The sequence below is a fragment of the Amborella trichopoda genome, chromosome 10, assembly GCF_054954075.1.
Source record: "Amborella trichopoda isolate Santa Cruz 75 chromosome 10, AtrichopodaSantaCruz75HAP2 v2.0, whole genome shotgun sequence".
Lineage (NCBI taxonomy): Eukaryota > Viridiplantae > Streptophyta > Magnoliopsida > Amborellales > Amborellaceae > Amborella > Amborella trichopoda.
Genome location: NC_142345.1, coordinates 45078708 through 45106366, shown reverse-complemented (window position 1 = coordinate 45106366; position 27659 = coordinate 45078708). Strand labels below are relative to the sequence as shown.

Genomic DNA, 27659 nt, shown 5'->3' with positions numbered 1-27659 from the left:
TTGTTCATGGTAAGAATGCATCTTTTCAAACCTCTTTATGAGGATAAGATGTAAATGATGTAATGAGGCGTCAGCCTGGACATGCACTTTTTTTTATTCATAGCTGTTTCAATAGCTCGGTCCAAGTACGACTCAGCCAAGTTACTCAGCCTCAGGCAGATGCCGAGGCGAGTTTACATGTCCCATCCAACATAAAACACAATCCAAGGAAATCCAAAGAATAGAACATCCAAATACAGTATATATAAACATAACAAATCTATGTATACAATGGCAAAGTAAGCGGTTCCATGTATGAAAAGTTGGGAGCCCATTCACTTTTGGCACAATGGGGTTACAATCACTTTTAGCACAATAGAACAATGGAGTTACAATCACTTTTAACCATTAGATGTGAAATCTAACAACTTAAACTGCATCATAGTTCAAAAAATGTTTTTCTTGGACTTTGTACCAATCAATTGCACAACCCCAACCACTTGATTTCACATCTAATAGTGAATAATGACAGTACCAAAAGTGAATCATCTTATTATATACATTTCGAAAAAGTTTCCGCTGATAGTTGATCACGAAACATACTAATCAAAATAAAATAATACACGAATTAATAATCAGAAATTCCTTTCTATTTGCCATTAAACCCCCTTTTTTAGGAGAAAATTGCTTTTTACCAAAGCATAATTAATTGTAAAGGAAAAGCTGATTGTTTATCTTCGAAGTTCTCTCTGAGACATACCTTCGTATTTGCCATTAAACTCCCTTTTTTAGGAGAAAATTGCTTTTTACCAAAGCGTATTTAATTGTAAAGGAAAAGCAGATTGTTTATCTTCGAAGTTCTCTCTAAGACATACCTTCGAACCAGTCACCAATGGTGTCAAAGAAGCACATATAAGAAATCCTCTAAACCACTTAAAAGAGCGACAAAAATTGCTAGAACAAAACCAGCAGAACTCGACACAAATACCTGACTCTCAATTGTACATTATTCCTCAAGGCAATGCAATTAATTTACACCCATAAAAATGAGCGAAAATACATGCATCCTATTTATTCTCTCTTATAGGTTGCAAAAGAAGCTCGCATGCTCGAATTTTATGAGTGAATCAACGGAAAAATCATGCCTTTGACCAGGGTTATGGCAAGTAAGGCTCATGCTGCTTGAGCTGCAGTTTCAGGGGAGGTAGAGGGTTCTGATCTGTAGGAAAAGAAATAGAGAATTGTAGTATAAGTCATGCATGAATCTATTTGCCTTCTTAACTACTAAAATATGGTACGCATTATGCATAAAAACTACTCCAGACTAAATATATAAGTGTGATTACTTTGGTCCCATCCATAGAAGTGAAGTTCCACATTGAAAAGAGGAAGAGGGGGGGTGGGGGTGGGGGTGGGGGAGGAGGGAGAGAGAGAGAGAGAGAGAGAGAAAGGAAGGAGGGCTTAGAATAATAACCCGTTCATTGCAATACCATATCTAGGCTAACAACTATAGTATCTTTAGGAAATCAAGAGATAATGAAACAAACTAGAGGAATCTAAATTGTACCTTTGAGCTCCTCCAACTTCCATCCTGAAGAAGTTCCCAATCTTCACAGATGAACCCACTTCCTTTGATAGATCATTTAGCACTGACTGCAAGCATAAGTCGGTAAAGTCGTTTAATAAAGCCAAATAATAACGAAGATTAAAGCTTCTAAATGAAGTAACATATATGTGATATAAAACTATTGCTAATAAAGCCAAACAATAAAGATTATAGCTTATAAATGAAGTAAGATATATATGATATACAACAATTGCTCTTTTCCCTCTTTTTATTTTTCTTTCTTGTTAGTTCACCTTAAATGATGATTAAGAAATATCAGTTGTTAAAGGAAAATAGGGATACAAAGGAGATCCCAAACACCTAATCCATTCCTAGCAGCCCCAAACTGGAGAATGAAGACATCCATAGAAGCAGAGGCCACAAGCTTTATCATGGTGGGCAAGCATACGTTCGTGGAGAGAGAGAGAGAGAGAGAGAGAGAGAGAGAGATTCAACATACATTCGTGGGGAGAGAGAGAGAGAGAGGCATACGTTCATGGTGGGCAGGCATGTTTGTGGGGAGAGAGAGAGAGGTCAAGATAAAAATTTCAAAAAGAGTAAACATAGTGGACACAAACAGGCAAGCAATAATTAATAATTTTTGGGGGTAATTAAAAGTAACTGAAAATGACTCCTTGCACACCTTGATGTTGATATTGTCATTCATAACAAACTTTTGCTCCAAAAATACAACATCCTCAAAATACTTCTTCAAACGTCCTTCCACCATTTTCTCTATAGCGGCCTGAGGTTTTCCTGAATTTGCTGCCTGCTCCAACAAAGATAAAGGTTGAGAATTTGTAGCGTACATATATGCAATGACTCAAAACGTTTTTAGAAAATGGACATTACAAAGAGTGAAACATAATTAATACACAATTATAACGAAATTTCAGTGGCAACTAATTCAAGGAAACCAATAACACTGTAAACAAGCGTGCATAATTTTAACCTGGCCAGGTATGTTAATATCATTACATTCTATGAATCACTAAACACAACAATCAGCATTCTAACATTCAAACATGTCATAATGAAATCTCATCAATCATACAAATTGCTCAACAAAGCACCATCATCATGTTTAAGAATGGACTCAAGGCATAGGTAGTGGTATCACAATATGACGTCTTGAATTTCATTCCTACCATAGATAGACGACCCTTTCCACATTGATCTGCCAAAAAAAAACTATCATGTGCAAATCTTTCAGACATACAAAGAATAAATTCAAGAAAAGGTATTGATGAACTTCAATTGTTCTGGTAAATTAAACTTTTCTATTTTCCTGGTTCCTCGTATGTTTCCTTATTTACATTTTCTTTTTCAGAAACTTCAGCAGAGGCGGGATGCCGGGGAAAGCTGAAATTATCTAAAATGGTTACAATTTAACTCACAATCCATACAAGCATCCTCCAACAAAACAATCCACTTTTTGACTAAAAAGTGGAAAGGCATTTTTATCCTTTATCATCAGGGATTCTAGTTAAAGACCCATATTCCACTTCCCTTTTCCAATGATGTCCATCCATATTGGTTTATCCACTATAATACAATAATTCATGTTGCATGGATACTGGTAAATGTCAGTGCCAGATACGGGAACAAGGCATCAGATTCCTCGGAACATAAATAGCAAGATTCTGAAACAGGATGGTATTATGATGAGCCAATTAAATACAAAACTGCTTTCCAATATATCATTTCATGATGAGTAGCCAAAAAATATACACCTTGCTGACCCACATGTACTTTCATTGTAAAATTCATGTCCAGTCAGGACAAAAGAAAAAAGATCCAGAATCTAAAATGTAGTCAATGGTTAGCAAGCAACAAGAAGAATCCAGAAGAATCTTTTTGGGTATACTTGTTTATACAGGTCCAGCACAGGTATGGCACCCAAGTAGAAAAAACCATGTGACATAGACAATAACGTGATTAATAGTAAGAAAACTACCAAAAGCCTCAGCAAAAGACCAGGCAATTGTTCGATATAGCTGGAACAAGAATAACTTCTGCATGAACTTCCTACTTAGACCCCCTTGCGGATCTCAAGCTAGGAAGACAGCCAGGGGGAAGGATCGTGATGCATGTTTTGCAATATAAACCTATGACTGCCACCTGCATGCATGAGAACATCATCACTACAATAATTCCAGGCCTATTAGAGAAGAGCTGATGATCAGAATAGGAACACCTGCTTCTTTATATTACTAGGACCTACAAGATCACGAGAACACCATCACTATAATGACTCCAGACCTCCTAGAGAAGAGAGTAATCAGCATGAGAACCATGCTTCTTTCTATCACTAGGACCTACAAATCATAAAAACTAACAGGAAGCATGTAAGCAGGACTAGTGAGACGTATGGACAATGTGTTCTAGAGTATACAGTAAGAAAAACAATCATATAGAACCACTTCTACCAGGATACAAAAGATACCAGCCCAATCACCATCAAATCAACAGATAGCACTGGAGAGGTTGTAGGACCTACCACTTGGATCACATCAATTGGATATTGTTAGGGCAGTCTTACCATAGTTTTGGTAAATCTGGTTCTACCTGATCATTCTTCAAACAATATTTCATAGAATGGGCTGCTCAAAAGGAGAACAGACAGGAATTAAAAGCTCTCTATCTCCAACAACAACAAAAATATGAGGTATTCCACAGTGCGCAGAATACTTGGCTGATATGAACATTGTTCCATAATCCATACAAAGGTATCACATATTTGGTGAATTGCAATTTGGAAACAAGGTATGATTAACAAACCTGAGTTTTCAAGATGTCTCTTTCATTTTCTAATGCTTCTGATGGAACAAGGTCCTTCGATAAGAAAAGAGGCTTTGATGCAACAATATGCATAGCCAGTGGGGAACCAACTCGTTGAAGAGCATCCAATGCAACATTGGGATCTTCGGCTTCGAGTGTTAAAACTCCAGCAATACGACCTAAGCCTGAATGGTGAAACCTTACATCCTATCAGAACCAATATCCTCTGAAGCACAAGAACGTATATCATTCAGAAAATGTCTAAAGTTACTTCAGAATAAGGTTACCTGGTTGGGGACTGGTATGGAGGTATGAAGAGACAACACCATGTGAAGACCTTGACAAAGCCCAACCTCTTCTAAGCTTCACATTTTCCCCCACCATTGCAGAAACCTCAGTAATTGCACTCTTTACTGTTGTCACCCCATTAAATTTTGGATGATCCAGAGATATTTTCATGTCCTTAAACCCAAAGATAGTAAATGTATTACAAATCCTGGCAATGAAGAAAAGGAATGTAAAAACTACAAAGCATATAAAAAGAATTATTCAGTTGAAGAGTAGAATACCAATTCAGCCATCCTTTTTTATGACAGAGAGAAAGGTCTTAAAACAAAAAGATAAGGTACTTCATAAATACTTCCAAAACAAATTGTTATTTTTGCCCACTCTTTTTTCTTTTCTTTTCTTTTTTTTCCCCTTTTGAGAATACTTGAATTGTATAATTTGTATAAGTATTGCCATTGTTTCAAAAAGTGGACCACCCAGCGCCTAGGCGGATTTTCTTGGACGCCCACCTGAACCTGCCTAGGCGGCCGCCCAGGGCTTGCGCCCCACCCATGGGCGGAACTGCGGCTCCTTGAGGGTATTTTTGGATCATTTTTTTAATACTAAAGAGGTAAAATTGTGGGTTTTAGGTTCATTTGAAACCTAAAACCCATTAGAGGCTATTTTAAAGAGAGAAAACCCAAAAAAAAAATATTTCTATTGGGCCACTCAGGTTTTGGGCGCCTGCCTGGAAGCCCCCCCCCCCGACTGCCTAGGACCTGCCTAGCGCTTTTTGAAACACTGAGTATTGCAAAGACCCACAAGTCAGGTGCTCGATTCAATAAACAAGTATCAACAGAACGGAGTAATTTTGCCCACTTCTCGTGTAAAAAGCTTCTCCACTTAATTCTATAAGGATAAGAATATATGCTTCTAACCATATTCTCAGAAAATAAAGTTAGGATGGGACTGTGTGTACTGGAGCCCAGTCTGAATGGTCCAACTGGGAGCATTTCATTCTCAAAGCTTGGATGATGTTAAATCTTGAAGTGTGGACAAAATTAAGGACCACTTTATTGACAACAATTAAGCATTTCACAACAGTACCCTACCATCCATAAGCGTAGATACAATACCATTCATAAGCATTAGACAACACCTTCCATGAGAAAAAAAAATCACCTCATTGGAGTGCAGAAAAATTCCCTCATTCCTAAATGCATGAGAAAATTAATCGATATTTCTTTCAATGAAGACCGCTGTAAAGGTGAAATATGTCTTGCATAGAAATGTGAGAAAAAGACAACCGGGCTCTAGGCAGAGGTGGCCAAGATGGTAGGTGCGGCAACATGACATCTAGAGGTCTATTCTCACGATGTCCCAAGTTAACATTCAAAAAATAAAGGAAAAATAAATGTCTCACCTCTAAGATCTCTGGTCCAATTGGAAGAAAAACTGATGAAGTAGCACCTTCAACTGACAAGGCCTTTTTTGCCAAAGACAGTGCCTACAATTGTTTGCCTAATCAGAATATCAGGCTGTTTGCACCATAAACAACATAGAACTTGCAGAAATTTACTCATAATTTGTAAAAGACTTGCAACTAGCAATCTATGAGAAACGAAATTGATAAGACGTAAAAAAAAAAAAGGCCGTAACCCGGTGCTGGTCCCGCTTACGCAGGGTCCCAGGAGGGGTGGGCTGGAAAACGTCCTAACCTTTGGCTTATGCACAAAGTGGCCGCTCTCAAGACTAGAACCCGCTCTCTGGCGATGGCTACCCTAGCCTTTTACAGTCACATCCCCTTTAACCAAAAAGAAATCATCATCATCATAACCTTTTCCCAATTAATTGGGGTCGGCTACACAAATGTTGGTCCGCCATTCTACTCTATTAAATGTCATACCCTCAGGGAGGCCATAAGTCCACATATCGTTTCGGACTACTTCCAACCACATCCTTTTGGGCCTACCCCTTGCATTTTGTAGTCCTTCCAATGAATTAACCCGCACCTCCTAATAGATGTTATACTTGGTCGGCCCTACACATGGCCAGCCTACCTAAGTCGACTCTTTCTCATCTTATTTCCTATTGGTGCCACACCTAAATTATCCCGAATGGATACGTAACGAAAAAGATATATTGATAAGAAATTTCAAACTTATACTAGTTAAAACCCCAGCTCACAAAACATTGAAATTATGCTATGCAAAACCCTTCTCAATCATTGAAAATATGCCATGCCAAACCCTTCTCCCTTCAACCCCCAAACCACACACACAAGAGAGAGAAAGAGAGGGTAAATTGTACATAGAGAAAAACAACCCTGCTTAAGAACAATTAAAAATATATATATTTACTTACCAAGTATCGAAATATTTCATTCCTAGCAACAAAGTCAGTTTCACAGTTAAGCTCAATAACAACCGCCTTCTTTTCATCCTGGACTAGAGCAAGTAAACCTTCAGTAGCAGTCCTTAAAGCGTTCTTAGATGCAAGAACAATCCCTCTTTTCCTCAAATCCTTTTGTGCAGCCTCTACATTTCACAAACAGCAACTTGAAAAAGAGAACAAAAGAATGTGTAAAAAGCATAAATCAAAGGTAAGAAGACGAGATCCACATAAACAAAACAAGATCTCACCAATGTCCCACTTGCAGTCAACAAGAGCAGATTTTACGGCTTTTATAGGTGCGCTAGTCCTTTCCCTCAATTGTTTGATAAGATTCATTTGCTCTGAAGCTGAAACTTCAACACTGAATCTTCGCACCAGTATGGGGACTCCATAAGAGCCTTGAAAGTCACCATGACAGAAGAGACTTCTATAACTTTTATCTCTAACTTCTGGTAGTTGATGTCCATGGTATCCATAGGCCCATGAAGAATAGGAATGTTGCTTCAAAAGACACTCTATGGGACGTTTAACACTTCTAGAAAAAGCCATTTGCCAAATGCAAAAATGCTAGCCTGGTTAATACCAGAAGATGAGTCCAATGAGACATCAACTGAGTAAGTTAGTTCCGAAGAAAGTAAATGCAAGCATGATCACACACGCACACGTGCATGCGCATGAAAACACAGACACACACACACACACACATGCACGAATAGAGAAGTTCAAGTTTGTGGTTAATATGTGTATACAATATGCCTTCAACAAGTGAACAAAATAATCATTTGATTCATGTGTTCACATAATACTCATTCATTAGCATGATTTAATACACAGTGCATTTTCCATGATACAGTATACTAGATAATATATAAATAACAATGTAGTATTCATTATTTCATAGCACATTTTTTATAAACAGAAAAATTTTACAAGATTCAAGTCTACTTTCTTTTATGGTAACAATACTTAAGTTTGAGTTAATGTTATGTATGCAGAATGTTCTTGAAATATTTAAAATTTTCTCTTTCTTGCGTAGAATAACTAGTGATTGAGATCTAATATTATTACAAGTTTAAAAGTTTACATCGATGACAATACATATTTATTGCATTATCGTGTAAAACATAGTATATAACACTTATTTTGTCCCATAATTTCCCACATTTTTTCACTTATAGAAGAAAATTTTGCTAAAAAATTGCTCTACATATTATCCATATTCATTATAACTATTCAAAAAAGATGAAAAGAAGTTTTCTCCCAAAACGTCAAAACAATAGAACGCCTTGCCTTCCTTTGTCCAAAAAAATGGATGATAAACAAAATAAAATAAAACAAAATTACAAAAATAAATGAAACATGTGAAAACCAAAATGCAATTTAATATTAAGAGAACCCACCATAATAGCCATAATTGACGAAATTTAATGAAATTTCCTTTTCTTTACTCTAAAACCAAGGTTCTATAACTTGGCTCACACCTCAGACTCGGCCCTAACCCAAGCTGAGTTACTTGGCAAAATCCAAGCAGACGTGGCCACATCCTGCACAAGCACAAAATGGGCACAACAATCCAAAGAAAATATAAATATTTGTTAAAATTAATTAAAAATCAGAACAAACTAAATACTAAAGATCACTAAAACTCCACAAAAGATGAAAAGAAGTATATAGAAGATGAATTATTGAAAAATATGATAACTACCTTGATTTCAGAAAAATAAAAAAAATTAAAGCATATGATAGGAAAAGTGTCATAAATCATCATAAAAAAACATCAAAATCATTTAGAAACATTTTTCTAAATCGTTTATCAGTGTTTTTTAACTACAATACCAAATTTTTTATTTTCCTAAAGGTATTTAAGGGCGAGTTGGGCTCAGAAGAGTTACTCGGACCCAGCCGAGTTTTAAAAATGCTGTTTTATTTTCCTAAAGGTATTTAAGGGCGCGTTGGGCTCAGAAGAGTCACCCGGACCCAGCCGAGTTTTAAAAATGCTGCTTACAACTCAATTAAAGTTTCTAAGAAGAGAAATTGTGACACATGAAATGAAACAAATACTAAATTGCTCGAATAAGCACTCAAGCACAAAGAAAATAGCCAAATGGAGGATAATTTCAATGAAAATCGTATAAATGACCAAAATGCCCAGACAAGGTATAAATGATGAACCCAACCAGATAAATGAGTCAAGCTCCATGAACTAACATCGAGAAGTTCTTGATAGCAACCAAATAAAAACAACATGAAAAATTTAGCACTAAAGCACTAAAACTCAGACAAGAGATCAAAACTTCAATCAACAGTGAGCTTGGTGACAAGCTTAGGCAAAAGCAGAAAAAAAGTAACCTAATTTGCAGAGAAAATTCTTAATGAGGAACTCAAGATCTATTAGTAAAAAATGGTGCAAAATGAAGCAATGATATGACTCAAGTTGATGCAACAAAAGAAGAATATATACTTACCTGGTTATTCGTGAAAAAACAAATAGAGAGGGGGAACGTGCGAGTTTTTGGAACTTGGCGCTTTAGAACTTGTAACCTAAGCTCTGAGACTTACGAGGAAGGATGACAAACCACCCCTTATTTCCTTGTTTAAATTAAACTACACCATTCACTTCCTTTAAATGACAAACTATCACTGTTCTCAAAATTTTGCAATTTTATGCATTTGCAATTCCAATTTACACATTGAAGCCCATCTTTTATCGAATTACAAAAGGAAAAAAGTTTATATAAGGGTGAGGGCGTGGGGCCCTAAACACTCAAACTAAGGGGCACGTCCAAAACTCACTAGAAGAGGTTGTTTTGATGCCCAAAAATTCTCAAATTGATCATCTCGACCTCAAGATGTTTGGACATGAGAAAAAACAAATTTCAAGCCTTCAAAATAGTGCATCTTGTAATACATTTTCTAGGCCGTCAATTTTCAAGATTTTCAGTAGTTGTAAATCTGCTCAATCGACACTATTTTTGAAGCTTTAAATATTATAGTTGGATATAAAAATAAATTTTCAGGCCATCACAAAGATTTTCAGTTATAAAATGACAAACACTCAATTTTTTTGGGGTAACTTATTGGCAGGAATCGAACTTGAAATTAAACATTACTAATGTACTAGCAACTCGAGCCTAAATCTGATTCTTAAAATAAATAAATAAATAAAGGTCTAATTATCCACTTCTTAAAAAAGGGTAAGTCATATGTGCCTCTTCTTCTTTTTTTCCACCGTCCCCTTGAAGGATCTAAATCCTTGACCTTCTTTGCCCAAACTAAAATGTCTACCGCTAAGCTGAATACCGATGCAAATACTTAATTTTTCTCCCAAACTCAAAAAGAAAAAAAAAAATTGTCTATAAAGAGACCATTTATCTTTTTTGTAGATGGAGGTCACAATTGGGGCATGAGGCCCAGCTCAAATTTTCATTTTACTAAATATCCAAAGTTATACTACTTATTTATTCCACAAAACATAAGGAAAATGCACTACCATTTTTTCTATTCTTTCCTTGTTGATAGTTCACAAATTTTCTCTATCACTGTCCCGTTCTTGCATCCCAAAGAAACCAATATCAAAGATTAGAAGGTGATTGAATTAAGAGTTAATATATCAAAGATTAGAAGGTGATTGAAGCTCTATTCTGTGTATCATCAACAAACATTTGGACTCAATTTTGATAATGTACAAAAACACTCAATGATAAATTATCGGATTACTCCCAATAAGCAACAAAAACAGTTTTTTTTTCTTGCGGGCACAAATTAGACAAATTCATAAAACTTATCATAAATCTTAGAACCCTAAAATTCTCCAAAAAAATTCAAATTTAATGCCAAAAACACTAATAACTTCACCACAATCAAGTACTTTGAACTAGCCACTGATATTCATAATAAATCACACTACTTGAGAAACCATATCACAGAAATCATAAACCTTTCACAGAGCTCGGCGAACCTGTTATAGAGAGAGACATTAAGAGAAGGATTATAGAGAGAGTGCGTATGTCAAAGATGGGAAATGTTATAGAGAGAGGCCTTATGCATATGATCAAATATCAGGGCCACAATATGGACTGGTTAATGGGTCGTCTCTGAACACTATATGGCTAAAACAGAGGCGTGGCAACCCAGAGTTACTACACTACCAAGAAGCCATGAATCAATGAGGTCTCTAATCAAAACCACATATTGAACCAGTGTGTCTTTTCTTCGATTTTTTATGGGATTTTCTCCTCCTCCTCTGGTTTGATAGAATTTATGGGCCTACAAATGAGGAGAGAAATAGGGGGAAAAAAAGACAGAACACTAGATTGAGGGAAAGAGAGATATGAGCGTATGGCATTTGGGATGAGAAAGATAGAGAGAAAGAGGGTGTGGCGTGTGGGATGAGGAAGAGAGCGTGCAGGACAAAGACCATAACAATAGGGAGAGAGATTTGACCTAAAACATCCAAGGAGGAAGAGTACCTGTGGTCCTGGCGTGAGAGAGAGAATGCGGGCGGAGAGCAACGGCGCACAGTAGCAGAGAGAAGTGAGCACAATGGTTTTTGTTGGAGAGAAGTCTCGCGCTGACTTTGGTTGCTCTATCACCGAACATATCGTAGATTTCCCGAGAGCACGCAACCGACAAGAACGGTGAAACCAAGGTAAACGATTATTTTAAAAAAAATTAAAAATAAATAAAAAACCCCCATTGGATGGACCCGGTTTTTATACGGCCAACCCCACGTAATGCGGGCCTCTTGATAAATCTATTTTCGAGATAGATTTTAAGATTTAATTTTTAAGTATATGTATTCTCTTACATGAAAATCATAAAAATGAAAAAATAAATAAATTTTCAAAACTAAAAATAATAATTCTAATTATAAAACATTTGAACCATTAATTTTTATTGTTTTTAGATAAAATACCGACTTGCATCCATCTTTAAAATACATGCTTTACATTTGTTAGACCGCATACGTCGAAATGTGGTCCAGTTAGCATGAAACAATTTTCCATATAAAATACTTTGTTAAATCAATATTCTTAATTTGTTCCCACTGTTTAATGTATTTATCTTTAAACCGAAATTCAATTATATTAAATTAATGAATAAATAAAATCCTAGGGAAGAAGTTCTTTTTAAAAGTCTTTTGGAAAAAAGACAATAAAAAAAAAAATGATTTTTTGAAGACCTTTAAAAAAAACAAACTCAGAGTTCTAAACGTATTTTGGAAAATAAGAAATTTTTTGAAAAAAAGATGTTTTAAACAGATACTTGCTGACCATACTCTCTCTCAACGGATTATCTAAGAAGCGGGAGGTGGCCATCTCTCCCTCTCATGTCTTAGAACCTAGACTAACCAAATCAAAGCTCGTACTGAGTATCGATCATCACGCCAATATGGTACATGGAAGCTCTGCATATGCGTGTTGAAATATACCTAATCCCTTTTTTCTTCTTTTTTTTGGCAAGAAAATGTGGATCGCCTTCATTTGAAAGTCCCAAAAATTTGCGAAACGAATAAAAATTATTTGCAATTTAGTTTGATACACATCTAGAGAGAGAGAAGCGTCCAGGTACTTATATTTGAGCACATAGATAAATAAATTTACAGTTGATAATATGCTCTCATCCGAAAATGTACATTACTCATTCCACTATCGGGAGAATTTGAAAAACGCACACATCTGCTCGTGCTTGAGCACATTAACACAAATTCGCATTTGTTATTGCATCTAACATGAGTGTGTGTGTGTTTGAGCACATGAATCCACATATTAGAATTTCATACACATGTAACATGTGAGAAAGAGAGGGAGAATTCTCAAACAGAGAGAGGGAGATTTCTCAAACAATTGGGTCCTCCAATAGCTTAGGAGAATATCGGCTCGCAAGAAGGTGTACTTGCTCTAGGAATGGTTTAATCCGATTCTTCCCAATGTGTTTCGTCATCTGTTGCCAACGTCTACGACAAGTTTGGCCATCCCTGCAAAACATAAAATTAAAATTCACTCAAACACATCTATAAAGAAGTGTACCGCTTTCAAGATGAACCAAAGCCAAGTATCATTGAAATACAAGAACACCACTGCCATGCTCTCTCTCTCTCTCTCTCTCTCTCTCTCTCAACAAGTATGAATCTCTCTCAACAAGCATGAAGAAAACCAGTGGTCGGTACCTGTTCTCTATAAGATCATCCCAATCGACTTCTTCCACACAACAAGCATTTGACTCCAAAAGTCTACAATTTAAGTATGAAAAGTTAGCGAAACAAATAAAAGTTATTGGTCTATCCTATCCATCCTTTTTATCTGTACAAATCAGTGTTTGCAAAATTGAACCGGAACGGTTAACTGGACATGGGCCCAGAAGCGGTTTAACCGGCCTAACCAGCCGATTCAACCGCTCTAACCTGGCAAGTTCCGGGCGGTCAAAAAGGTGTTGAAAAAAATAAAAAAGAAACAAAAAAAAAATATACTAAAACACGAAAAGCATATAAATAATGATTAAAACAAAACACGAAAAGCATATAAATAATGATTAAAAGTGAGTATTAATGACCAAAACAATTTTTAATCTTTACCATAATATCAAGAATATTAAAAAATGCATAACCAATCAAATTCCATATTTTTTGTAATTTATATAGATTTTTTTGAATTTTTTTCTTCTAAATATCAGTTGATAACCAAAACCGCCCAAAACCGGTTCTGATCTAACCGGGCGGTTAACGATTAGATCGCCCAGTTTTGCGAACACTGGCTGGTACAAATTATTTCCTCCTACCAGTTAGTCAATAAGTCTCTGATTCAAATGATTGATAATTCAAATTTCAAAGAAGAACCCCACGCTAAGCCTGAGTCACCCAGCTTTTAAGAACCAGACTCAAGTCATAACTTGCTAGGATCCCAAGCCCGTGTCACCCAACTTGACTTGGCCATGTCTATAAAAGAATTGATAATGTCAAAATATGGTAAGACTTGGGACGAGTCCATGGGTTTTGCATTCAGAGTTCAGACTCACCAGGTTCCTGATTTGAGCTAGGGCAGCTCACAAGTTTGCTCAGCGATCCTTTTTAATATTGGGTAGGTTTTCATTGGCAAATATCACAGACTAAGATGTGTCACCCGGACACAGGTACAACACAAATAAAAAACGGTGAACAGAATCCACAGAAATGAAAAACAGTACCCTTTGAGCAATCTCTGATCATCTGCATTATCCCAAATCCCATCTTTTACCATGCGAGACACCAACTGATCATACCTGGAAAGATAATCAAGGTAAAAGAAAAATAAATTATCAGATGAACTAGCATAAGCTAGAATATCATCTACTATTTCCACAGAAAGTATATCACATATACAGCTGGTTTAACGAATTTGGGACAGAGATGGGCCATCTACCACCTATTCTAAATGTTGGATGGTGGAGATTGACCATAGTCCACGGATTCACGCACGTATAGTTATTTATCTCCACGGTCCAATACTGAGAACCAATGGTAGATGCCATGGTTCTGTACCATCATCAATCATACAAAGGTACACCCTCTCATCCTTCCATTAAGCAAAAGTTTACGGAGGCAAAATGCATATAACAAAATGCTACTTTTGAAGTGAGAATACAAACCATTTGTCACAACAAAAGCACATACTTCGAGTAGAAAGTTCATCGCTAATCGCTCCCCAAGATATATTATCTCGCAACTGCCTCAAGAAACAACAAAGAAAAGAATGTAATAAAAGCCTAGTATTGCCATTATTATCATAGAGGAAAAGCTATATACTGAGACAAACTTAAAAAGGCAAAATTGAAGAAGAGTATGCGAACCATGCCATATTTCGTATTTTTTTCCCTGTGGACATTTTTTTCCAAATCCGCATTGACCAAATCGAATAACTTTTGATACTCATCTTGAGACCAGTGCCCTGCAAAATGACAAGTAAATAAGCCCAGATATGAAGGAATTTGGACCACGGGTTTTACAGATGGGCATATGTTAAGCATGTCCTTCCTTAAAGCATGTCTTCCTTTTCCCTTATTTTACAAAGCATGTGTCTGGGGCGTAGGACATTAAGACAGAGACAGACAATTAAAATCCCAAGGTACTTTTTACCTTTGGTAGACATGAGATTCAAACCCAACCTTGAATCCTAGACAAGAGCTCCAATCCATGCTCACATGTAAACCCTCAAACCCCAAAGAAATGGAAACACTTGGGTCATTGTACTTCTCAGAGCATAGACAAGGACAAGATTATTAAGAAATTCAAAGCTGTTCTCAGTATTCTTTATTTTCTTTTTTTTCAACTGTTGACTTCAGTATAGAGGATTGTTAACTTATGACTAAGAAAGAGAGGCTACCCATAGGATGGGTGCTCATTATAAAAATAAAGCGGTTCCCAGTAATTACAAAATGGAACAATAATAGATAAACTAAACACCATTGTTTCTTATATTTTTTTCCTAGTTTCAAACTTTCAATATACAGCTGAAATGAGCAAAATGATCCTAATGGAACAAAAATCAAATTATTGGGAGCTTAACATTTTGAGCAATTTCTCTACGCATTATTAATTTATTCGTGTTTTCTCTTCTTTGATTGATGTGTCCATTTCGTTCATATTTGCAACACCTCAAACATTGATAAAATGTAAGTTGGTGGATGAATCCCAAGCCTGGCCCATTTGGATCTAGGCTTTGAGATCCCAAAGTGACAACCAGTTACGCAGGCCACATATCTAGAGAGGGGTTTTATACAACTCTATTTGGACTCTATATTTCTATCCTTGATTATTATAGGCTCTGTTTTTTAGTAATATGAATGAATGGTTAATACAACAGACATCCAAACAGGAAAAGAGCGTCTCAGACTCTCAGTATTCACCTATTTTTAGAAAGTACATAATGCGCCCCTTGTAATTTCTTTCAGAAAATAAAAGAACACAATTTTTAGAGATTTATAGTGATTTTTTGAAAAACAATTGGGACAAAAATTGCTGATTCAGCCGATTCTCCAATCCGATCCACCGATTTTCCGATCCGGCACGAAAATGGGTGTGACCGATTCGGGTCACCGATCCGTTTTTTTCTAACACTAGGCAAAACCATCGCAGTACTTCCCATTCCACGACCAAGAAACGCATTTTTAAGTGTGCAGCTACTCTTAGAAAACCGACATTGCCAACCCCTTGAAATGTTCCTAGATATGGAGGCTGAGCAGCCATTAAATCACCCCTGAAACCTAAGCTACCCATTGGTGCACCAAAATTTGGATCAAAAGCTTGAGTCACCATCAAATTTGTTGGCATAGGTAGCTTTTGGCCAAACCCCATTACACCTCCAGTTCCAATTGCAATGGTGGCTTGGCACAGAGATTCAGATCCGAACAGTAATTCAGATGCAAACATTTGGACCCGGATCTGATCCGAACAGTAAGTCAGATACAACATTTAGATCTGGATTCGACCCGTTGGGTCTAAATCATAGTTGTTGGAGGCGAAAACAGGATTGGGATTAGTTCAGGAATCGCTGAACCGCCCTATCGCGGGAGCTCCCTGAGGTTGGATCGGCATTCATACAATGAACAAGATAGGGAACGAGATCCTTAGGTTTATGGGAGTAAGATCCCATGTCAATGGGTTCGAGGTTTTAACTAGCATGAATCTAAGCCCCACCATCCATAAAACGAGGTTGTCAAGTAGAGCTAGTACGGTTTTCTTTGGTTAAGGAAATCGAGGTTTAAGTTTGTTTACAACAGGGTTCCTCGTGTTCTAATATCAAGATTCTTCAAGTAGAGGAATTAAGGTCCTTATGATGATGACCACCTCAAGGATGGGATTTTGATCTAGAGGAATTAAGCACCTCGAGGATGATGTTGGGGCATTAGAAGCATTGGGCGGCTACCTTGATGCTAATGACGGGGCTCGTCAAAGCGCTTCATTACTAAGGCAAGTCCCTCTCACTACATCTTTAGGCCATGACACAAGTTTGGCATGCACCATTCCCTATAAATCCCCGACAAACCAAAATCCTACCACTCAATGGTCATCTTCTTCGAACGTAGTCTCCTCTGCTTCCATTGTTTCTCAAAGGCTGACTCTCCAAAGGGGCAAGGACAAGATGGACTACTCTCTCTCTCTCTCTCTCTCTCTCTCTCTCTCTCTCTCTCTCTCTCTCTCTCTCTCTCTCTTTGATGTTAAAGAAGACTCCTGTAAATTTAAAGATTGAAATGAAAGCATATATTCTCATCACACAACCAAGAGGGATGGCTTATTTGAAATAAAAGAAAACATCAAAGAATATCTATGGATTCATCATTCATCATTGTGATTTAAGAATCTAAAACAATAGGACATCATAAATATAAGAGGTTAAATGCATTATATATTCTCACAAGTAAGAGGGATGGAATACACGGACTTAATAAAGCAATAGGTCGCTCTAGACTATGCCTAGTTCAAATTAAGAATCTAAAATAATAAAACTACGTGCTATGCGAAAAAGGCACTAGATTTTACCATCATGGAACTTCTGATTCCAAAAATAATGAGAACTTGGGACAATGCCAATCTCTAACCTGGTATCATCCATTAATGAAAGTAGATCTCACAAACATGGAATTCAAGATTTTAATGTACCAAAACCTTGGACCATGGTTGATGGGAGCGGGGATCTATTTCGATATGAAACTGGATTCCACTGATGGATGGAAGTGGTCCCCTTTTTTTGGGAGAGAGATCCCAAAATCAAAAAACCGAGGACCCTACAAGATCCCCTGTAGAAACCGTGGGATCGAGGTTCCGAAGCGGGATCGTCACCCCTACCCACACGGTTCCCTTAACTATGGTCCAAATCTTGGATCCATACCCAGATCCGAATAGGATCCAAAATTCGGGTTTCAGATCCAAACTGGGTAAATTCTCAGCCCTACATATGCATCTTCAAATGGTGTGCTAATATGTTTCGTTAAGAATGTTCAGAGAACCAACTCTTATGAAGGAAAAATACAATCCCTTGAATCTTATTTAAGAGCTTGAAGGGAAAACCTCAATTCCTTGGACCTTCAAACCGTTACTCAAAAACACAAATTTCAGGATCTTTCAAATTAAATTACTCTTGAATGTAACCCATAACTTGAGGTAGACACAATTGAGCAATGAAACCATTTTTCAACCCTGCTAACCCTGCCACCCTGAAAATATCGTTCCTTTTTTTTTTTTTTTGATAAAATTGACAACTTGTATGGTATAGAACTTATCCGTTCACATGGTTTCACTCACACTTAAAAAGCCAGGTGCAGTTTTTTTTCAAAAACTGAGGCCTCGCTTAACCGGTGCTAAGGCAGATTAGTCTTCTTTTCATGAATTTAAGGCAAATCAGTTACAAAAAATTTTCTAGTAGGCTCCTCTTTGGCTAAGGAATCTGCGGCCCACATTGGCCAATTGTCTCCACATGGTGTAGAAGCTGCCTAGGCAAACAACATTGAAAGAAATGCCTGCCTCATATGTCGACCGAGCCATGTGCTAATTTACTCTGGTTCTCGTTCCCGAACCGCCGGTTCGCCCCTCTCTCTCTTAGAGAGCCACCGGCCTGCCTCTCCCCCACTTTCCCCTCTTTCTCTCCCCCCCTTCCTCTACGAACAAGCAGCTCAGCCGCCGGTTGGCCTCCCCCAATCTCTCTCTCTCTCCCTCTCCCTCTCCCACTCCCACTCTTCTCCTCCCCAAATCTCTCTCTCTTTCTCCCTCTCCCACCCTTCTCCTCCCCAAATCTCTCTCTCTTTCTCCCTCTCCCTCTCCCTCTCCCTCTCCCTCTCCATCTCCATCTCCGACTCTTCTCTCTTTCACTCTCTCATTCTCTCCCCCTTTCGCTTACTCTCTCTTATCCTCTCATTCTCTCTCCCCTTTTACTCTTTCCCACTCTCTCATTCTCTCTTCTTCTCTCTTCTACTTCATCCCTCTCTTCATCTTCATACTCCACTTCTCTTGCTCGGACTACTCTTTGTGAGGCTCTTCTGAGGCGCATGGTGCAGTAGGTTCGTCCCCTAACATAGCGACCTTAAGACTCCTCCGGAGTATTTAGACTTCGGTTTAATACTCTTTCTGTCGTTCCCGATAATACCTCATGGGGGAGGGAACGCCGGACGGCCATCCGAGCATTAAGGAGTCCCCTCTTCCTTTCTCACCTCTTTGTGCTTCTTTTTCATCTGTTTCACTCCTCTTTCCCACTTGATTTAATCACTTCTTCACTTATCACTCACTCGAACACTCTTTGTGAGGCTCTTCTGAGGACCTTAAGAATCGTCTGGGGTATTTAGGCTTCGGTCTAATACTCTTTTTGTTGCTTCCAGTAATACCTAACGTCGGAAGGCTATCAGATTGACGAGTGATCTCCTCCCCTTCTCCCGTTTTCTCATTTCCTTTGCCTTTTTCTTCTTGTTTTATTTCCTTCTTCCTCTTAAACCTTTAACCCTCAACCCACCCTTTAACCCCTAAAGCCCATAAACCCAACCCTTTAAACCAGCCCCCTATCACTTTCAACCTCTTCAAGACGAACCGAGGGTCGCCAACCCTCTTCAAGCCATCCCAAAACGTGTGAATCAAAGCGCAGCTCAATGCAAGGGAGCCGAAATCAAACCAAGCCGAGAGGTCGATGGGCTTTCCGAATTGTGATCTAAGAGGGCTTTACGCCCAGGTGTGTCTCGACCCCACCTCGTGAGGTAAGCCTTACCTCACAAACTTTCATTTGTTGGTTCGAACCACACACACGTCATCTCTCCGCGTCACTCTTTCTAGAGCACAAGGAGAGGAGGCACCACGGTTTTAAGAAAGGGTTTTTATTTGACCAAAAACCAGAGCCGACCAGCAAGTTCAGGTAAGTGATATCCATCAACTAGTGAGGTAAAATGAGGAGCAACCTTTGGCCTTTCAACAAAAATAATGAATGGGTTGCTTGTCCAGTATTGGAAGTATGAAACCTCATGTGGAGATGTAAATAAGTTACTTCAAAGAAAATCTAAATGTCCGTGAAAAGCCAAGTTGCAACACAGAATGTGACAAAGAAAACTCTCGTGATTTTGGATAACTGAAGTCACCTGGAAATTGGTATGTAAATAACTAAAATGCAAGATGATTCAAAACTGTATACAATGGCATTAAGAAAACCTGACAATAAAGACATGTCAAACCATCGCCTTACACTTAACAAGATTGGCATATCCAATGGAAGATGCAACAAGGCATTCAAAAGCTGCATCAGAGTGATATAAATAGCTCGTATAATCAATGACTGACACAATGCATAAGCCAGGTCAGAAAAGCATTCGCTTGAATAGAATAATGCAATTAAATAATCATAGAAAATAAAAAACATTGCATATCACTAACGGACAATGGTCAAATACCACTGGTTGACGAAAAGAATAAATTACCCATTTTCCTGTTTTCCAACCTTATCCTCCGCCAGGTGTCTTTTACATGACACCTATGTTTGCTAAGCTCCACCGCCATTTTCTTCCACTGATTTCCATGCTCTTGGTGGAGCCTAGAAAGTGGAAATTAGTTCGTATAATTACTAAAGGCAGCCTATTTAGGTGCAATCAATTCAGACAAATTAATTAAATTAAAATATCCAGCCAAAAGAGTGTGCAAATTGAAATGGCTAATCACTAATCATTAAAAATGGAAGGACAAACCTTTTGAGGGTCTCAATTTCTTCAGCACTCCATTTGCGCAGTTCAGACCTTTCTCTTAAAACATGTGCCCGCACATAGACACTCTTTACAGGTCTCCACGGTAAACTTGCAGCTTTAACAACATCAAAATAAAACTCTTAAAGAGAAAAATGACTAACAAGGTAAATACAAACAGCTTATCCACAAATGGAAAGCAAAAAAGAGTGTAGCATATCCATAAGAAAAACCATGAAGGTACTCAAGCGTTTGAGTCACAATGAAAAGGAAATGTAAATAATTAATAACAATGATTTAACAAAGTTATGGGCATTTTGTCTCATCTATTACTGTTTAAGTAGTAGAGAAAGTTCCAAATGGCAATATGACTAGCAAAAATAGATGGCCCTACATAATCTACTTAGTGTGACTGAAACTTGCATCATTTGGGGTGTATATCTATATCAAAGCATCCACCAACCGTACATTGCAACCTATTCTTGAGAATAGGCTTAAAACCTAGGGGCAGGGATTGGGGGCTTCAACCTGCCTGAAAAACCCTTAAGAGGCACGGAGAGATGATGGTTCCAATCAAAGGCAAGTGCCAACTGCGAAATTGCATGTTCGTCCACTCCAACAAGAAACCAGTAACATATACGCCAGAAACTACTGGAAAAGTCAGAAATTCCCAGGAAACCCCTCCAACTAATACACACCAGGGCCAATTTTGGAGGAACCTCATTATTGGTGCTGGTGGGCTTTGGGCTCAGTTGCGATCCAAAACGCACGATTGGACAGCTAATAAGGGTCGAGGGTCAAACTGTACCAAGACAGTTGCAAACGGGTATCGAGATGGGCTAAAATCTAATCTAAGAGACTCCGAAGTTACCCCCCAAAAATCAGGCCATTCCGATATAGGAAGCCCGAGATATGCAAGTGGAAACCTTTGTAGCACAGATAGTGGCCTGGTAGAATGGAAAAAGTGGGTCAAAGGACCCCCGAAAATGGTACCCGACGGAGCTGAAACTTTGCACGATGACAGAAAACCTAAATCTAAAATTCAATGCCTCCTCTCATCATTTGGTATCATTTTCTTTATGGTAGAAAAATATTCAAATGCTACTGCAGGTACTATTCACCATAGCCAAAACACAACAAAAAAAGAGGTCAATACTCCCATTTTCTTTTGCCCATTTCTTCTAATTCCCATGGGGAAATTGGCAGAAATTGGGAACATGATTTTCCTTGTTCAATGCCCTTTCCATACATTTGCCTATCAAGGGGTTTTCTAGCGTCGATCATGGGTAGATCAAAGCATAAAGTTGGTGGTTGAAGAAAGTTCATGTGTTGCAGCCTGGATGACATCGAGCCAATCCGTGGTTGATTTCTCTCAAGCCAAGAGGAATCTTAAGCTGAAATTTTGCAAACAAGTTCTTCACTCAACCCCCTATCCATCTATATAAGATATACAAAGGTGGTTAGCGGGTCGGGTCGACCCATCCGGATCTAGGTCCTAAGAACCCCGATATCGTTGGGTCGGGTCCAAGTCCAAAAGTAAGAACCCCAATATCTTTGGGTCGGGTCCAAAAGTAAGGACCCAATCCAACTTAAATATTTAATATGTAATTAATGATATTTATCATATAATTGTTTATTTAAATTATTTTATTATAATACATAATATATAATTATTATTTATTATAATATATAATTATTTACTTTATTATAATAATATTATATATTACACAATCTACTATCATTTCATTTTATATCTTTATACAATATATGTTATAATATAATTTACTATTATATAATATTTTATAGGAAAGACTTTAGGACCAGATGGTATCCCGATAGAGGTTTAGAAGTGCATGGGGGAGATTAGCATTGACTGGCTAACGAAGTTGCTCAACAAGGAGTTGAAAACAAAGAAAATGCCATACGAATGGAAGAAAAGTATTGTGGTACCTATTTACAAGAACAAATAAGACATACAGAATTGTATGAACTATCGAGGAATCAAGCTTATGAGTCGTACTATGAAGCTCTAGGAGAGAGTGATTGAGCAACGACTAAGACATGAAATGAGTGTATCTGACAACCAATTTGGTTTTATGCCAAGTAGGTCAACAACCGAGGCTATTTTCCTACTTAAGCAACTGATAGAGAAGTTTAGGGTGAAGGGAAAAGGCCTCCACATGGTCTTTATTGTTCTAGAGAAAGCTTATGATAGAGTACCTCAAGATTTGATTTGGTGGATATTAGAAAGGAAAGGAGTCTCCAGTCACTACATCGACTTGGTGAGAAATATGTATGATAGAACATTAACTAGTGTACGACCAACTAGTTGAGAGATGAGTATGTTTTCAGTGACAATAAGTCTACATCAAGGTTCAGCATTGAGCCCTTATCTCTTTGTCTTAGTTATGGATGACTTAACTAGGCACCTACAGAATGAGGTACCGTAGTGCCTGTTGTTCGCAAATGACATAGTTTTGATCGATGAGACCCAAAATGGCATCAACACAAAGTTAGAACTTTGGAGGGATGCTCTAGAATCTAAAGGTCTTAAAATTAGCCGGACTAAGACAATATATGAAATGCAATTTTAGTAATAATAGAAGTAGACAGGAGAAAGTAGTTACGATTGACGGCTAGGAAGTATCAAAAGGACCTCACTTTCGATATCTTGGATCGATAATCCAAGAAAATGAAGAGATTGAGGAAGATGTCAAACACATAATTAGAGCTAGGTGGACGAACTGGAGATGTGCAATAGGAATTTTATGTGATCGTCGCATACCAATGAAGCTGGAGGCAAGTACCATAAGACAACTGTGACACCAATTTTGCTCTATGCGACGGGATGTTGAGAAGACAAAAAACAACATATCCATAGAATGAATGTAGCGAAGATGAGGATGTTGGGATGGATGAGTGGCAAGACACGAAGATATTGAATTCGAAATGAATCCATTTGGGAAAATTTAAGCGTGGCACCCATAGGTGATAAGATGAGAGAAAGTAGACTTACGTGGGCTGGCTATGTGTGGTGCAAACCCAGTATAGCACCTGTTAGGAGCTGCGAGTTAGTTTAAGTGGAAGGCTCTAAAAGGGCAAAGAGTAGGCCCAAAAGGATGTGGTTGGAAGTAGTCTGAAAAGATATGGGGACTTATGACTTCACTAAGAGTATGACCCTTAATAGAGCATAATGACAGACCAGGATTCATATTGCCAACCCCAATTATTTGGGAAATGATTATGATGATGATGATATAATATTTTATAGCTAGAAGCCTTCAACCGCATAACTCATATTTACAGCTTCACTCATCCACTACACTATAAAATAAAGTGGGTTCGGACGTTTCAAAAATAATAATAATAATAATAAGGGGAGGGGTATGAAGGACAGTTTTGTGTGAAAGAGAGTTCTTCCATGAGAGAGAGAGGTCTTCCTTATGAGAGAAAGAGAGAGAACACATATGGGACCGGGTTTGGAGCATTGGTGCCTAGGGGGGCTGATGCCTAAACATAACATCCCACCATCCATTAACATCATTAACAAGCTGAAAACAGTGAGAGAGAGAGCTCACCAAGCTCATCATGACAATGTTATAATATATAATATACATGCATAAAATTAAATATGATATCAAACTTGTCGTATAAAATATTTCTAATAAATATTTTTTGTTGTGTAAAATAAATTTTATTTCTTTGTATCTAATTAAATGTTAAAAAAAATAAAATAAAATATAAAAAGCCTAGGTGAGGTCTAGGTCTCTCTAGTTTATCCTAGGTCAGGTCTATGTGTGGGTGCCTTAGACCTGGTCGGGTCTAGGTCCAAGTCTATGTCCACCCATTCAGCTTCCAGATCAGGTCAGGGTTGGCCCCAACCCAAACCCAACTCGACCCATGAACACCCTAAAAGATGTGTCATGGTTCCTATGAAGGTTGAAGGTGATTTTGAAGGTTAAAACTTTGTAAAAAAAGTGATCTGCACCCACAAAAGAGTTCTTTTAATGAAATTTGAGGCAAAATGGTCCTAGCTCGATCCTCTACAAGTTTACAAAGCCAAAACGGCCACGAATTTATAAAAAAAGGTTCAAATAACAGCGGAAGGGAAGGGTATTTGAACCCCCAAAGCTTCCAAGGGTAATCCTTTAAAATTTCCCCAAAAAACACCCAACAAACGCACCCTTTTCAATAATGACAAAACAAAAATTTGATAATCCGCCCATGGATCATCTAGCATTTTAGTTTCCTCCCATGGTCCATCTTAACTCCATAATCAACCCAATTTTACATATATAAATATATATATATATATATATATATATAGAGAGAGAGAGAGAGAGAGGGAGAGAGAGAGACATGCTTAGATAAAGAAACCCTAATTTAGGACCCAAGTGTCCTCATTTCTCGAGAGAGAAAGCCTTACCCACCCTATCCAAACCAGCTCCCATGACATGAAACATGTGGAGATGACAGAATAAAACGCCATCCTCCTCTTGGTCCCTTTGTCCATTTTTCTCAACGCATTCTTTTCATATATTTCTCACAAAATGCACAGAAAGCAAATGGAATAAAACCTCTATATGACTACTAGCAAGTGAGATCCAAACAGCAAGGATAACAAATGCCCAAGATGTATTTGTCCAAAAAGCAAAGGTGTTCCACATGACAATAAAATGCATAAAAGGTAATTGCTCACCAATTTCTTTCCAACAGTTCCATGTCTCTTTATGGCGTCCACTATTATAAACCATATCCTCACCAACCTCACCTAATCCACGCTCCTAGAAGATAACATTCCATCATTTTAACCTCAAAAGTTTAAGAATGTCATCCATAAAATACAAAAACGCATCAATTAAACAATGTGTGCTATTGCATGCCATCCTTTATAAAAATTAAGAAAATGAACACATCAATGCCAGCTTTTAGGATGAACAATGTGAATGGAATATCAACCAAGAAACAAGTCAGTATAAAAAGCATAAACAGATCCTAGAAACTAAGGCATTTGGGACCCTAAAATATGACTTCAAGTTCAAGTCAAGAGGACTCTGCAAGATTTTTGCAAGCTTCTTCCAAGAAAACCTTAAAAGAGATGATTACCATAGATCTCAAGACAGTGAATTCTCGTCATTTTGCAAACTTTTAGTGAGGAAGAGCCATAAATGAAAAAAATTACCAAATAATACAAAAACAAAAACTACGTGTTTCTCATGGAATTATTTCATGGTTCCTTAAACTTTGATTTATGTTATAGTGTTTCACCTGATATTTGACAAGTTTTTGCTGAAATTCTATTGGGCTATAACTTTTGAAACACCCAAGGGCCAAGTTCTTTAAACTTCAGGTCATTCCAAAAAAAACAATTATAAATAGATTATGAATAACACAAAACCGAGTGCTAAAACTGGCTAAAAATTTACTATGTACCTCGATATAATCAGAGACAGCTTGTTTTATTAGTTCATCTTCCTCAGGAGAGAAACGTTTGCCTTGAACCAGACCACTTCTGTTTGGTATCTCTATCATATCTACTTCATCAGAAAATCTCACTTTTTTGGCTTTCTTGGTTCCTTCAGATGGTAATTCTTCTCTCTCTCTCTTCTTTTTTTTCAATTCTTCTCTCTCTCTCTTCTTTTTTTTCAATTCTTCTCTCTCTCTCTTCTTTTTTTTCAATTCTTCTCTCTCTCTCTTCTTTTTTTTCAATTCTTCTCTCTCTCTCTTCTTTTTTTTCTTCTTCTTCTCAATCTTCTCTTCCATGTTGTATCTTCGGTCTTTCTCACTCAAGCTTTCAATTGGCCCTGTATCCATCTCCTCCTCTGCATTCAGTCTATGTGTTTCATTGGATATGGTTTCAGAGTACTCTTTTCTCTCTGTCTCTTTTATCTTCCTCTTCTTCTTCCTGTCTGATGTCGGTCTTGTCATTTCATTGTCTAAAGTCTCCAATTCAACTGAAAATTCTCCATTCTCTCCCTTCTTTTTTTCAGAGCCCTCCATTTCAGTTGGTGATTTTTCTTTCTCTCTCTTCTTCTTCTTTTCAATGTTCTCAGAGGGAAGGGTTTCCTTTTGGCTTGGACATTTTTCTTTACCCCTCCTATTTTTCTTATTATTTTTCTCTAAAATGTGACCTTTCTCTCTCTTCTTCGTAGTTTCAGAGTTGTCCTCTGCATCTGTTCTCTGCAACTCCAAAGCAAGGGTTTCTTCCCCAGCTTCCCTTTCTCGTTTCTCTTTCTTCTTTCTCTTCTTCTCGTTCATCTCTTCATCTTCCTTGTGAATCTCACGGGCTAGGGTTTCAACATGAGCCGAAGATCCCCCTTTCTCTCTCTTGCTCTTCTCTCTTGATTCGTCCTCCGCAGCTGCTCCCTGTGTTCCACTATCTAGGATTTCCAGCTGATCGAGCATTCGGTGTTTCTCTGTCTTCTTCTTTTCAAACTTCTGCTCTGTAACTGCATCTCGTTCCCCTTTCTCTCTCTTCTTCTTCTCTTTGGATTTTCCCTTTGTATCGCAACTCCTCAATTCTCTTTCTGGGGTTTCCCGATGACCCATTAAATTGCCTTTTTCCCTCCTCTTCTTCTCTGTGGACTTCTCTCCTGCACTTCCTCTGTGCAACCCTCTCTCCAGGGCTTCATCCTGAGCCCTCAATTTCCCCTTCTCTGTCTTGCTCTTCGTTCTTCCACGTGACGTCTCCTCTTGAGCTAGGGTTTCCCCTTGAGCTGGATGCTCTTCTAGTTTCTCTCTCTTCTTCTTCATCTTCCTCTTCTTCTTCGTGCCAGTTGCCTCTTCTGCTTCTTCCTCGTGATTCTCCTCCATTACCAGCGATGCTACTTTCTCTCTCTTCATCTCCTTCTCATTCCTCCTCCCCTTTTACTCTGCAACCCGCACAATTGCGCGACCTTTCTCTCTCTACTGGCTCAGAGATTGAAAATAAACGAATATTGGTTGAGACTTG

At 37.9% G+C, this 27659-nt stretch overlaps 2 protein-coding genes across 16 annotated transcripts; both read right to left on the bottom strand.

Annotated features, from left to right (window-relative positions):
- Positions 1 to 1140: 1140 nt before the first annotated feature.
- Positions 1141 to 11657, bottom strand: LOC18447428 (translation elongation factor Ts (EF-Ts)). 11 transcript variants are annotated; one of them, XR_016042364.1, is made up of 11 exons: positions 11497 to 11599; positions 8428 to 8571; positions 7276 to 7599; positions 6998 to 7170; positions 6057 to 6140; positions 4654 to 4828; positions 4367 to 4551; positions 3543 to 3706; positions 2229 to 2354; positions 1547 to 1632; positions 1141 to 1198 (listed from the first exon to the last, which is right to left on the bottom strand). XR_016042364.1 is itself a non-coding variant. In XM_088849330.1 (10 exons), exons 3-10 carry the CDS (start codon positions 7574 to 7576, stop codon positions 1153 to 1155), a joined length of 1176 nt encoding a protein of 391 aa, XP_088705456.1. In that variant the 5' UTR covers positions 7577 to 7599; positions 8509 to 8571; positions 11497 to 11631; the 3' UTR covers positions 1141 to 1152. The 11 variants fall into 11 exon arrangements, 9 of the variants coding, with proteins under 9 accessions (XP_088705456.1, XP_088705455.1, XP_088705457.1 ...); XR_016042363.1 differs by lacking the exon at positions 8428 to 8571 and having other exon boundaries at positions 11497 to 11654; XM_088849330.1 differs by lacking the exon at positions 3543 to 3706 and having other exon boundaries at positions 8509 to 8571; positions 11497 to 11631.
- A 960-nt stretch (positions 11658 to 12617) lies between these two features.
- On the bottom strand, positions 12618 to 27658 carry LOC18447429 (myb family transcription factor). 5 transcript variants are annotated; one of them, XR_016042359.1, is made up of 9 exons: positions 26141 to 27658; positions 25407 to 25491; positions 20714 to 20825; positions 20450 to 20562; positions 14852 to 14949; positions 14676 to 14727; positions 14210 to 14284; positions 13197 to 13259; positions 12618 to 13004 (listed from the first exon to the last, which is right to left on the bottom strand). XR_016042359.1 is itself a non-coding variant. In XM_088849319.1 (9 exons), the coding sequence occupies exons 1-9, from the start codon at positions 27548 to 27550 to the stop codon at positions 12866 to 12868; spliced, it is 2172 nt and encodes a 723-aa protein (XP_088705445.1). In that variant the 5' UTR covers positions 27551 to 27658; the 3' UTR covers positions 12618 to 12865. The 5 variants fall into 5 exon arrangements, 2 of the variants coding, with proteins under 2 accessions (XP_088705445.1, XP_088705446.1); XR_016042360.1 differs by having other exon boundaries at positions 14651 to 14727; positions 20470 to 20562; XR_016042361.1 differs by having other exon boundaries at positions 20470 to 20562.
- Position 27659: the final 1 nt, after the last annotated feature.